Genomic DNA, 13,585 nt, shown 5'->3' with positions numbered 1-13,585 from the left:
AAACCAAGTCCTTATTTATATGTGCTTAGATGGATGATCATTGAGAGCTGTCAATTAAATTTCAAGGGGAAAAACATAAATAAATAAATAAATAAATAAATGGATTTGACAACGAGGGAAAGTAACAGATAAAAGCCAGCATCCCAAATTATTTTGTTGCTCAGGAGGGGGATCGAAGAATTTGTTCCAGTAGATGTCGTAAGTACATCAGACTATTAACTTAACGAAATTGTGAAGTTCCAAAGTTTCAGTCAATAAACCTTTTTATATCTAAAATGTTTATTCGATTGCGATAGCTTATTAAGGGATTGATTGAGGGTTCGAAACAAATTTTACGCTCTTTTCTTTTTTAATCCAAATTTTGTACATCCTTCGCCGTCGCAGTTCCCCCCCTTCCCGGATCCCTCCTCCCTCTTCCACCTTTCGTCGCAGTCCCCTCCTTCCTCGACATCATCCTCCCCCTCCCTTCTTCTCCCTCCTCTCTCTTCCCCTCGTTCGTTGCAGCCCCCCGCCTCGTGGTACGTGGCAACACCCTCGACTCCACCCACCCTCTTCGCAGCTCCTCCCCTTCCCCGACACCATCCTCCTTCTCCCCCTTCGTCGCAGCTCCTCCCCCTTCCACGACACCCATTCTCCCTCTCCGGTTGAAAATCTTGATATAGTAGGTTATTGTATGCGATCTTGGCAATTGATGTGGAAAATCTTGATAGAGTAGGTTATTTTTTATATTCTCTGATTCCAGGTGACATGTTAGTTATTGGGTATGCTGATCATCCTTTTGACACCATTAATTTTAATCTCACATGTTTTCATTTTGTTATAAAATATTTTCCTAATTGCTTATTTCTTTTTTGCCCTTGTTTTCTGGAGGAAAGGAAAGCTATATAGTGTGGTAGGACTAGTAGATAATCTTCTCTTTAGAATATGGTATAGTTTATTTTCCTCTTTGTTTGACATTTCATTATGTTCTTGGTACCCGTCCTTTTAGGTTTTGATGTATGTGGTCGCCCAGTATATTTTTTTTATTAGAAGGTAGGCTTTATTGATTTACATAAGATTCTGTGGTTGGTTCTCTGCGACTTTAATTATTTATCTTGTGCTGATAACAAACTTGGTGGTCGAAATTTTTCGTATTGTTCCTCTATTAGATCTTATAATCAATTTCTCTCTAATGTTGGCCTTTATAATCTTGGTTTTATGGGTCCGAAGTACACCTGGTGTTATATCGCCAAGGTAGTCCTAGGATCTGGGTTTGTCTTGATCTGGTTTATGCAAACTCCAATTGGTTAAATGTGTTTGATAGCTCTGTTGTTAAGCACTTGCCTAGAGCTAACTCTGACCATTGTCCTATTTTATTATCTATTACCTCTCAACGCATGCATTCATGTAGAATTTTTAAATTTCATTGTTTTTGGGTTGAGTACAATAAGGTTCGTGACGTTCAACATGTTTGGAATGTTGATTCTTGTAGTGGGGTCCGATGCAGGTCATTTCGGGTAATTTAGGTAGGCTGAGAGGGTTTTTGTCCTTTTGGAATAAAAACTATCTTGGTGAAATTGAGGATGCCTTAGGTCCGCGACTTTTTTTGTCATTTCAACCCCTTCCTTTGCTTGTCTTATTAATGGTTTATCTTTTCAATATTTCAAGAGGGAGAGGGGTATCAAACAAGGTGATCCTCTTTCCCTTTATTTTTATATCATTGTGACTCAAATTTTGACTTATTTATTGAATGATTCTTGTGATAAAAAGTTGATCACTCTTTTCTGTTTTAAGAGAGAATTTAAAGTATGCCACTTAATATATGTGAATGATATCTTACTTTGCTTTTGGGCAAACGAACGGTCTTGTGATTCTAATAGACACATCTTCCATGTTTATGAGTCTCTCACTAATCAGAAAATCAATGTCTTTAAATCTGAAATTTTTTTCCCTAGGAAAACTATTAGGGGGGTGAGGCGTGAGATTTGTAATATGTTGTATAGAGAGGGCCAGTTTCCTTTGAAGTGTCTTAGAGCGTTGATTGCACCTAAGAGAGTTAGCAAGTCGGATCTTAATTGTGTTTTTCAATCGATTATTGACAAAATTGGGTCTTGGTAGGTAAATCTCCTTTCACAAGCTAGTCAGCTTATGTTAATTAATTTTGTTCTCAATTCTATTCTGTCACACACAATCAGTATTACTTTGATGCCTAATTCTATTCGAGATGGGGTATGAAGTCTATTAGAAATTTTTTGTGGGGTAAGAATACTGGTTTATGTGGTTTGCATCTCATTGTTTGGGATAAGGTTATATTGCCTAAGGATGACGGTGGTTTGGATATTAAAGATTTGAATATCATGAAGTCTGCTTTGCAGGGTAGGAGGATTCTATAGTATTTGAATAGGTCTAATGGTCTTTGAATCGATGTGGGTAGGACTAAATATGGCGACATTGATCCTTGGAATATTCACTATTCCGTAAGGATAGCTAGAGCTTGAGGTTTTTTTACGGGCCTTGAGAAATTATGGAATGGTTTTCCTAAATTCGTGAGTAGTGGATCTTCTATTAGTGCTTTTATCAATCTATGAATTCTGAATACTCCTTTTTGTTATACACCATCACTTTGTGATGTTTTCGAATTGCATGATACTTGTATGGTTTCTGATCTATTGATAGATAGATGCTAGAATGTGGATAAGTTGAACTATTGATTTGGGAATGTTTTGACTAGTGTTATCTGCCAGATTGATGTATCTCTTGTGCCACTTGATGAATTTTGACTTTGGCAGTCTGATGCGAAGGGTGTGATTTCTGCTAAATCTGCCTACAAGTATTTGCATTGCCAGGTGGGTTTGTCTATTGGACAGGAGGAGGGCTGGCGGTGTTGTTTGTGGAGGCTGCCAGTATTGCCTAGAATCAACGGTTTTTGCTGGAAGCTTCTGCACCGCCGCCTCCCTATGTCTGATAGACTTGCTCGCCTGGTAGTATGCAATGCTGCTTTGTATCCTTTTTGTTTGTTGGAATCTGAATCTATCTCTCGTAGCTTTTTCCTTTGTAATTTTGCGGCTGATTTATGGAGGACAGTGGAACAATAACTTGAGCTGAGATTTATATCCTATAATGATTGGCCGGAGGTTGATGTTGGGCGAAAGAGGGGTTGTTGTTGGGTGACAACGCTGGATTAGTGTTTGTGTCTATTGTTGCTACTACCCTTTGGTGGTTGTGGAGGGCTAGAAATGAGGCTGTTTTCAATCAGAAAAACTTTCCTTTTTTTTTATTTTTCAGAAAGTAGTAGCTTTAATCTCGGCTAGTGGCGAGGCCAAAAGACATGATGGCATTATTGAAGGTATACATCGCCAGCAGGTTAGGTGGTCTAAATCCCAAAATGGATGGGTGAAACTGAACTGTGATTGATCTGTTGGGTGTGATCAGGTAGGCGAATTGGGATTTGTCCTAAGAGATGACGCTGGTAATGCTATTGTTGATGCATGCAGGGTGGTGGAGCTGCCGGATATCTTGTACTGTAAGGCTGCTACGGTTAGTGATGGACTCAAAACTGATTGATAAATCTTGGTGAAGATTCTATGGAAGAGGAACCCAACTCTCCTTGGGGGCTTTAGGCAATTGTAATGCATGATATTTGGGGCCTTCTTCAAAGTTTTGATGTATTTGTCATTTCCCATATAGAAGATAGGGAGGGAAACGAGGTAGCCAACCAGCTTGTCAAGAATGTAAGGTCCACCAAATCTTGTTGTATTTGGAGAGGGGAGTGTCCCTCTCAGCATGCCCAGTTTTTCTATTTATCTTACTTTTTGTAATCGAAGAAGAGTTGCCATCGTAAGTTTGAAACTATTTGTAGCAATTGTTTCAATGTCTAGTGCTGCACCCAAACCAACTATGTTATTATAGAACGAGCAACATTCGAACCATAAGCATTTATGTGCATGGTGGTGGGATTCTATTCGAACAAGCATAGTGGAATCGTATGAGGGTTCCACTAATGGATTGTTTCTCTTTTCCGAGTGATCTATTTATTAGGTTTTTCTATTTTTTTTTCTTAATACAACACTTTAAACCGTCAACGTCACGTGCATAGTGTAGTCTTTTATTGGAAAAATCATAGTGGTTGCGTATGAAGCAAAATCCACCAGCAAAAGCACCGACCACCGCCGGTTCTCCTACCTGAGGTGATTCTCCTACCTTTCACACTGGTATGCATTGTTTCTTATTGTCTTTCTTCTGTGTGTGTTCATGTGCAACAACAAGTTGTGTTTTGGAAAAGCAAGTCTTTTACTTCATATTACTGAAACTGTTAGAATGTGTCTTATTGGCCAACCAACCTACTCTATTCCACATGTGGCTGAAATGCTCTATCCACTATCTTAGGGAAGCCCCAGGAGAAAATAAATGATAGAATATGCCAACCTACTACGGTTCCTCTATTATGTATATAAGGCGCTTGGGATAGGCATCGGACAATCGATCCGATCCTTCTTCATACATGTGATAGAAGATCGTAGCGGTGACAAAAATGATCGCCGCGCTGACTGTTTCTTTTGTAATTCTATTGATAGAATTTTCTGTTCAAGCCCAAGGTGGGTTGCAGAAGGGGTTCTATTCTTCCACCTGTCCCAGAGCGGAGGAAATCGTGAGGTCAACTGTCGAGAAGTACTTCAACAGCGACTCCACCATCGCCGCAGGCTTGCTGAGACTGCACTTTCACGACTGTTTTGTGCAGGTTTGCCTTCTTTCTTTCTTTTTTTTCTTAGTTGTTCTTACTCTGATAATAAAATCAATTTTGTGCACCGGCTAACAAATCCGTACCTTATATATGTACGTATGGTTTAATGTTTGGTTGCTTGTTGTTTCTTGAATTTACTGAGCTTAAATAAAAGTTCCGTAATGCGATTCTAGAGGTTAATTTGTAGTCAGACGATTTGGCGTGGTACAGCCGCCTTTGAATGCATCCATCGTCGCAGTCATCTGCTCATCCGTGGCATACTTTGTTTGCCTTGAAGGGTTGCGATGGATCAGTTTTGATCTCCGGGGCTTCTGCGGAGCGAAGCGCGGTGCAAAACCTTGGGTTGAGAGGATTCGAAGTTGTGGACGATGCTAAATCGGAGTTGGAGGCAACGTGCCCGGGAGTCGTCTCTTGTGCCGACGTACTTGCATTAGCTGCTCGTGATGCTGTGGATCTGGTGCGTTTGTCCTCTAGTAACTAAATAATTTACAGCAACAATACTTGGATTGAATTGCAGAAAAAAAATAAATTAATATTACCATGTTTGACTTGGTTTTTAATACCATGTAACTAAACTGTAGAGTGATGGACCGAGCTGGTCGGTGCCGTTGGGAAGAAGAGATGGTCTGGTTTCATCAGCTTCAGATGCCACGAGTTTACCGTCGCCGACCGATTCCGTAGCTGTGCAGAGACAAAAGTTTGCTGACAAAGGGTTGACGGATCATGATCTCGTAACGCTAGTTGGTAATCTCACTTGTCATTCACAGCTCTAAGTTTCCATACCAAATATGGAGCTTCCGAGATGAACAAATCCTTCTTGATCCTACCGATCTTGGTTATTATCCCTCTGCTTTCTCGTGTGCAGGAGCGCATACCATTGGTCAAACGGCTTGTGTGTTCGTCCGGTATCGGCTCTACAACTTCACAGCCACCGGTAACGCTGATCCTACAATCAATCAAGCCTTCTTGGGACAACTTCAAACGATCTGCCCCCATGATGATGGCGATTTTTCCAACCGAGTCGCCCTCGACAAAGGCAGCATGACTAAGTTCGACGCGAGCTACTTTAAGAACGTGAGGGATGGCAACGGAGTGCTGGAGTCGGACCAGAGACTCTGGGAAGATGACGCAACCCACGACATTGTCGGCAACTATGCCGGAAACTTACGCGGCCTCTTGGGTCTGAGGTTTGCCTATGAGTTTTCTAAGGCCATGATCAAGTTGAGCAGCGTTGGTGTCAAAACGGGGACAGATGGACAGATCAGAACGACATGCTCAAAATTCAATTGACAAGTGTACACATATATATATATATATATATACACTGAACTGAACAGAGACCGCTTTCAAATGTCTGAAGAAAGTATAGTGAAGAGGAGACTGGTCCCCGTTGGAGTGGGATATGAACTGGGTGGGTATCATATTACATGTTGACCAATAAATTTGTATTATATTAAAACGATAATAAATAAAGTTTCCCCTACTGAAGGAATTCTACAGGGATGCCTAAAAATTGGATCCAGCGGGTTTAAAAGTTGGGTTTCAAGAGAAAATGAAGATAAGCTTGGCCCCTAAAAAATCATGGTCCTCCCATAGAGACATGGAGTCGATCAATTTCTTAAGAGAATCGGAAGCAAAAGAAAAATCAGTAGATATGCCAGAAGAAGAACGGCCCAAACCCTAATGAAACTGAAGGGTATGAAATGAAAACCTTCATTCCTTTCTAGTGGTCTCCGCATAGCCGTATATGATATAAATCATAACAATAGTGTCCAAGTAATCAATATAAATCATAATAATAATAGTGTCCAAGTAATCAATAATTACTAATAAATAACTAGGTGGTCAAGTATGGCATCCCACCAATCAAAGATAAATTTAGAACTATTGCAGTCACTATTTATTATATATTCCCATATTTCGTCTGGAGATCCCGACGTAAGAAACAAAATAATCTGCTTAGTCGAGGCAGTCCTAGCAAATGAGAAGACGTACCTTTAGATGCCGGTTTACCACTCTTAAAAATATTCCCATCACGCCTGGAAACAAGGCATCAATCACCAAACAGCCAAAATTTAGACATTATTTGATCAAACCATTTGTTTCTAACCATTTGTTTCTCCTTGGACCAAAATCCCAGAATCTCACGCAAGAGAATTCGAGAAAATTCACTCCTCATGAAAGTGACCAGGAAAAAGGAACGAGGCTGATACTTGTAGACAGAAAGATACAGTGAAACCAACTTAGATGGTCATGAATTTAACCTCCTGACATTATACTTGCTATGTATGAATAATACAACATCAGTGTTAAATAATAAATATACTCTTGGAAGCTACGTCACCTAGCACAACCAGTTTCCTTCTTGGGTTATGTTCTACAAGCTAGTGAGCACTGCACTGCAATAAAAACAATAACCAAGTAATCAACAGCTAAAATACAGAATTTCAGTGCATCAGCAACAAGCAAGGATAAAATTGAGTACAAAAGACTGATGGCAAAGTTTCATAGTCCTTCGGTTGTAAATGTTGATCTCAGCATGTACTTGAATCCAACTTCACGGTGGCAAGGAGCCATGGTTGAATGATATTTTAACTCCAAAAATAGATCTAAATTTCAGAGTTAAATTCCTTTGAACTTGAAGCTACTCTCATGAAAGCTTTCTTGAATCATGATTGTGAGACCTTTTGGTACTCACTCTGGAGGTGATATGTGGACACCCGAGAAGACTAGCAAAGGCATAAATTAAAATAGAGAAGAGAGGTTGAAAAATTCAGGCAATTGTGCATGCAGTTTGCCACCAATATTAGTTGAACAAATTGCATTAGGCATCAAGGACAAAGTCCACAAAAGGGCACTGATGGATAAGCTTCCTACTGGAACAAAACAGAAAGTGAATTTGATGAACACTATTAGAGTAATACATGGTGAACAAAAGACACAGAAGCTAAAATTCTAATATCAGAATGACCACTACCAGCATCAACATATTATCAGAATGCTTAGGCAAGAAGAACCAATTTAGACAACAAACAGAAGACTGGATGCTTACAGATGGCTGTGCTCAATGGCCATGTCATTTGACTCTTTGGCAAAAATAACTGAATTTAACTTATCTATTCTATCCCATCTTTCTTAATTAAGGAAACCCAAGATTCTAATTGGTGAACAGTTAGTCTTCATAGATAAATAATGACTTTCAACTAGGTACAACTAACATCTTGAGATGGGATTATTTTTCTGATGTAATATTAACTTTTCAGCAACGAACCTCTCATATAATGTCATAGATCTGTTTGTTACTATTAGAAAATGATTCAGCAATAGTTTTCCATTTTTCGATCAGAAGTCAGTCGCAAGATTGTCAAGATTTGAACTCCATATTATCATAAAACCTTTGGATGATGAGATCACATCAGAGCAAGACCATCAAACAAAGTGCCTCCAAGACTGCAATGAATCATCTTCTTTAAAATCTCTAATATATTTGATCACGAAAATGTTAAGAACTCATCATTCCTGTAAAAGTGAGATACTAATAAGCCAAAGATGTAAAAGAAAAAGAAGATGCTGTGAGAGCAGAAGACCCAAAAGAAATTCTGATAGAAGAAATGGATACAAAGTTCTCATTAAAGACACTCTGACCCCAGAACAATTGTAAAGGACCTAATTGTATGATATACATATACATATATATATATATATATATATATATATATATATATATATATATATATATATATATATATATATAAAGTGGTATACAATGATTCAATCAGGTGAAGAAAGATCGGAGGACCGTATTGAAGACTAGATCAATCAAGAGAGAAAGGGTTCCAAACAATTGAATCTATTCATCCCACCTCAGGAGATATATTTCCTTTGTAAATTTCAGCAAAACTAGAGAAATAAATTAAATAGAAAACAATATGAAGTTACATATTTGTGCAACAATCATTTTCATGCTCAAGGAAACTCAAATCCACATTGTCATGTTATGTTGTATCCGTGTGTGTGACGGATAAGTGTTATGTTGTAATATGCTAAAAATATTAGGTTGTATCATACGTTTAGAATACTTAAAGTAAGCAAAGCACCAAACTGATTCTATTAGATGCACAGCCTTTTGTCATGTTAATGCACAATTAAAATTGTTGTTTTACTAGTAAGCACATGAAATAAAGAACAGTTTTCCCGAAAAACTGTCACTTTTTCCATCCTTTCCTTCAACCTATTTACAACATTTATAATTTCCAAGATTGCTAAGTCATGGCCATAGAAATAATCTCTTTAGTAAACTCAGAGGCCCGCATTTAGAAATCAACAGAAAGATAAAATTTCAGATAAGCAACATTGAATGACAAGTATTATAATCACTTTTGTAAGATTTAAAGTAATCTTCATAGAAAGGAACTGTACCTGAAAAAGCTAACTCATTTATTATTATCTCCAAAGAGAAGTGTAAAAAGAGTTGTTCAGACAACCTTCACTTCATATGTGAAGAAAAATACCATGATACAATTGAAACAATCGTATCACCTACTCAAATCTGTAATCTTCTCCTCTTCATCATCATCATGTACTTTATAGTCAGTCATGTCAATTATGGTGGAAATGAAGCAAAACCAAATAGTTGTCTAATCAAGATATAGACTCTTTTTCATGGTCTCATAAACAAGATAAGTAATACTAGCAGATGGCATTACTTTGAGCAGATTTGGAATTATCCCTTTGTAGAATCCCGAAAAACCTTCATTTCGAAGGGTTTTCCAGAACACATCAGACATTCCATTATATGCAGAAGATGAATTGGTGTGCTGGGCTTGCATTCTGCAAGTAAATAGTAGATTTAATCATTAATCAAAGTCAAAAATAAACGTGAGTTAACTACTATAACACTGTAATCATCAACTACCTTGTTCTAATAACCTGCAAAGGATAGACACATGTTGCTCCAAGAGCTCCTGAGATAGTTCCACACCCTAGTTGCACAAGTGGACCCGGTTCTAGATGAAAGTCAGCATTTCAGAGTATTAGGTCAGACTGAGCTAAAAAAACACGAGAGATCTGTGAAAAAACCAAAGATTATTTAGGAGCTTACCACTGTCCTTCAGAATATATGTTCTAGACATATCTTTCAAGGTCTCATATGCGCTAAGATCTATTCCTGCATATGGAATAATTCCAAGAAGAGATGGGATGAGACCTTTGTAGAAGGCTCGAGGTCCTTCATGAACCCAGATATCTTTTGTCAGAGTAGCAAGGTTGGGAACCTTACCACCTTCACAGGCATAAGTTTGCAATCGTGTTTTCACAAGATCAAGTGGATATATAGCAGTTTGTGCCACTGCACCTGCTAAACCACCAGCAATCAGTCGCCCAGAAGCCCCAATATCACTCTTCTCTTCACCTTTGGCTGTGACAATGAAATCTTTTAGCATTTCAAATGTATAAAATTTTATTGCACTTTCTGGTGCAACCTTCATTACATTTAAGCCATTCCCTCTGAAAAAACCCAAGAAACGACCGTCTCTCCAAATGTCTTTTATTGCCGGCATAATTCGTGCTTGTGTTGTTCGTACTTGCAAAACTACCTTAAGACGATCGAGAGGAGCAGTAACTGTACGAGAAGCTGCCCCAGCTAACCCTCCTGCAATCAAGTATTTGCTTGCATTTACATGTTTACTTATCCCTTCTGGAATAACTGCCTGTTCACCAATATCCACAAGACAAACTTTTTCCCAGTACTGATAAATGTTTTCAATAGTTGCTTCATGAGGGTAAAGCAGAAGAAAATCTCTCCATTCCTCAAAAGTTATTATCCCATTATTATCCTTATCCACATGCTCCACAAATCGGACAAGTTCCTCGTCATCAATTTCAATCCCTGCATAAGAGAAACTAAGAGGCCTTGCATAGGCAAAGAAGATGCTGAATGTATAGTTGAGAAGTGATACAAAAAATATGAACTTTCACAGGAAAACGGAAAGATGAAAAATATTCCTAGAAGATCTCATATGCCTCTAACTGTCAAGACACTTGTGTCCACTAATCCCAAAAACTGGGATAGCCACATTCAGATAGATAAAATAATGAACTCTGCTCGTGAATATCAAAGCAAGCTTTCTAAACCTCGCTCTTAAAATTAACAATCCAATGGAATACAAAAGCAGACTATCCAGACCTCTCCCACTGATCCCAAAAACTGTGATAACCATGTTCAGATTGGTCAACTAATGAATTCTGCTCATGAATATCAAATCAAGCTTTCTAAACCTCTCTCTTAAAATTAACACTCCAATGGAATATCAAAGCAGACTATCCAGACCTCTCCCACTCTTTGAATGTCATCCCCCTTACCCAAAAAATGAACAGAACACAGAAAAGCCCCAACCTATGCACCCACAGAAAGATAATTCTTGCTTTAGGAGTGCAGAATTCTAAATTGGAGAAAAGGAAAGGATTCAGGTACGCTTATGGTTAAATTCTATGTTCATTCTCATCTAATCAAACTTGCGACTTCTCAATGCAGAAAACCCTACAAGGAAGTATATGCAATCAAAATCAACCACAATTGCAAATGAGCTCACATAAGAATGCAACAACACATATTTGGTTTAATTCAAATCTAATCCATATAAGATCATGAAATCTCAGCTGAGAACAAGTTTCAGATAAATAAGAAACAAAACCATGAACCCTGAAGATTTAGGCCTGGCAACTGTCTTGTCTTCCCTGACCTGCATTTACATTGGACCAATATGCAGCACCACAATTTTAATGATGTTTCATCCCAACACATCCGACAATAACATAGTGACATTTGTTCAGGTGCAACGACAACCACGGGAAACAATGATTATGATGACCAAAGTACAACAATATAAATCAGTCAAAGTTGAACAGAAGACAAAAAGTAGCAAAGATCATGATAAAAAACAGCAGTTTAAGAATGACAAGGACAGAAAGCAAAAGGAAAGTAAAGAATTACAAAAGTTTTTGTTCAGAGTGTATGCTTAAAATGGATGCACCCAAATGCCTAGCAAACATCTAAAAGATGATGATCATCAAATTCAGAATGCCAACAGTGACCTCTGACCCTCAAAGATATGGTGCATCTATGGAAACGCTATTGGAAAACGAAGCCAGTGCAATCTCATGTGACTAACTGGGAATCCAGAAATCTGGTGTCACACAGATAATATGCTTCCCATCATAATCATCACTCCCTGAATTTTTCTGTTATTTGGGGGCATCAGAAGTATATAGCAGAGCGACAGATTTAGATAATTACCTGCTTTAATGAGTGCGTCCCAGAGCTCCTCCGGCAAGATGCAACCATTGTGCTCGACGTCAATGGCCTGGAAGATGCGGTAGAGCTCGAGCTCCTTGTCGTCCAAGTAGCGCCGGAACTCCTGGTAGTCAACACGACCATCTCGGTTGGCATCGCACACCTTCAGTAGATCCCTGGCGTACTTGTACTCGGCGGGGATGCAAAGGGCGGAGAGGCCGGCCTCGATCTGTACGTAGTCGAGATGGCCGACGCCGGCCGCATCGAAGAAGTTGAAAAGACTCCGGATCCGGACCTCTCTCTCCTCCTTGGTCTCGCGCAGGGCCAGGAGGACGTGGTCCATGGACACTGGCCCCGGCTTCTTCACAGGATTACAACCGCCTGGCCGTCGCCACTGTTCGCCATCCGACGCTGGCGCCGCCTCCTCCATCTTTGCCGGGAAGAGAATTCTCTCTTCTACCGCTTTGGTAGCGCCGGACATCTGCCGCGACCGCTTTGCGGGATCAATCGGTCTGGCTGATCCCAATAACGGTGGCGGAGCGCATCCTGAAACTCAATTTGAGGAGGAGGAGGATGGGTGGCTTACTTACGGAGATCGGGCGATGTGGAGGAGGCTAAGTAACCACCAAACAACTATATGAACGGACGGAAAAATGTCTGAATCAGAATACATAACGCAATTCTATTTGTGCAACGGGATGCATTAGCAACAAATTGATGAAAACAGACGGAAAGATGTTTGAATCAGACGCATGCCCCAATTCTGTTCGTGCAAAAGAATGCAGAAAGGTTGGATCGGAAACCCCTCCAACTCGGTGAAGGAATTGACGGGAGAAGTGAGGGAAGCAGTAACAGATTGGGGTTGGGGAGCAAAGTCACAGAAACAGAGCCATCAAGGACCGGGAAACCATGGGAGTACGTGAGAGAAGTTGTCGATCGTTCGGCAGAAGCGGAACAAGAAAGAGGTGAGTGGAATAGATTGGGGGATCGAATAAAGAGGAAGAGCAAGAAGAAGATGCCCTCTGCTCCCTATTGTTTGTTACAAAGAAGCAGTAGCTCCCTCTCCATTTATAGGGGTTTCGATCGAGAACGTGAATCCTTTTCGTTCGAAATACTGATTTATTGGAAGTAGTTTAAGGCGAAAGCCATGGATCCCTCGCAGAGTTGAGGTGCACCGCGAATTACCTGTTAGGGTGCCTTGGTAAGTACCACGCCATATGCATCAGATGACAAGCTCAGTAGGGCATGGCGACGTTGGTAATGTGAACCCTGGAAGTCGAAGACAGCAAGGGTCGGGATGATGGGTAGGGCATCGGACGAGAAGTCTCTCGACTCCGCTACTCGAATGTTCTCGATCTGACCACATTGGATAGGTGAACGGTGACATGCTCGTCATGCGCGCAAAATCACCTCTTAACAGTATTCAATGTTCGATAAAATTTTAATTAGGGTAACATCAAATTATTTTCAAGAAGAGACACTTAGACATGCTGTGCTTAAAGGTTGGGTACTAATTATATATTATCCTTTATATTTGAATCTATTAGTATTACAATCTCTAAAATTTTAAAAAT

At 39.6% G+C, this 13,585-nt stretch overlaps 2 protein-coding genes across 10 annotated transcripts; one reads left to right on the top strand and one right to left on the bottom strand.

Moving 5' to 3' along the window:
- Nucleotides 1–123: 123 nt before the first annotated feature.
- On the top strand, nt 124–6,204 carry LOC135644601 (peroxidase 25-like). Of its 2 annotated transcripts, none has more exons than XM_065162321.1 (5): nt 124–198; nt 3,474–4,717; nt 4,998–5,177; nt 5,302–5,464; nt 5,586–6,204. In XM_065162321.1, exons 2-5 carry the CDS (start codon nt 4,511–4,513, stop codon nt 6,008–6,010), a joined length of 975 nt encoding a protein of 324 aa, XP_065018393.1. In that variant the 5' UTR covers nt 124–198; nt 3,474–4,510; the 3' UTR covers nt 6,011–6,204. The 2 variants fall into 2 exon arrangements, with proteins under 2 accessions (XP_065018393.1, XP_065018392.1); XM_065162320.1 differs by lacking the exon at nt 124–198 and adding an exon at nt 348–3,325 and having other exon boundaries at nt 3,412–4,717.
- A 744-nt stretch (nt 6,205–6,948) lies between these two features.
- On the bottom strand, nt 6,949–13,370 carry LOC135580773 (calcium-dependent mitochondrial ATP-magnesium/phosphate carrier protein 2-like). 8 transcript variants are annotated; one of them, XR_010498518.1, is made up of 6 exons: nt 12,015–13,368; nt 9,822–10,607; nt 9,636–9,726; nt 9,140–9,550; nt 7,992–8,239; nt 6,949–7,119 (listed from the first exon to the last, which is right to left on the bottom strand). XR_010498518.1 is itself a non-coding variant. In XM_009417085.3 (5 exons), exons 1-5 carry the CDS (start codon nt 12,490–12,492, stop codon nt 7,105–7,107), a joined length of 1,494 nt encoding a protein of 497 aa, XP_009415360.1. In that variant the 5' UTR covers nt 12,493–13,369; the 3' UTR covers nt 6,949–7,104. The 8 variants fall into 8 exon arrangements, 6 of the variants coding, with proteins under 6 accessions (XP_009415360.1, XP_065018390.1, XP_018686468.1 ...); XR_010498519.1 differs by lacking the exon at nt 7,992–8,239; XM_009417085.3 differs by lacking the exon at nt 7,992–8,239 and having other exon boundaries at nt 9,427–9,550; nt 12,015–13,369.
- Between the last annotated feature and the right edge of the window lie 215 nt (nt 13,371–13,585).

The sequence above is a fragment of the Musa acuminata genome, chromosome BXJ3-8 (genome assembly GCF_036884655.1).
Source record: "Musa acuminata AAA Group cultivar baxijiao chromosome BXJ3-8, Cavendish_Baxijiao_AAA, whole genome shotgun sequence".
Lineage (NCBI taxonomy): Eukaryota > Viridiplantae > Streptophyta > Magnoliopsida > Zingiberales > Musaceae > Musa > Musa acuminata.
This window is presented reverse-complemented; position numbering and strand designations above follow the sequence as displayed.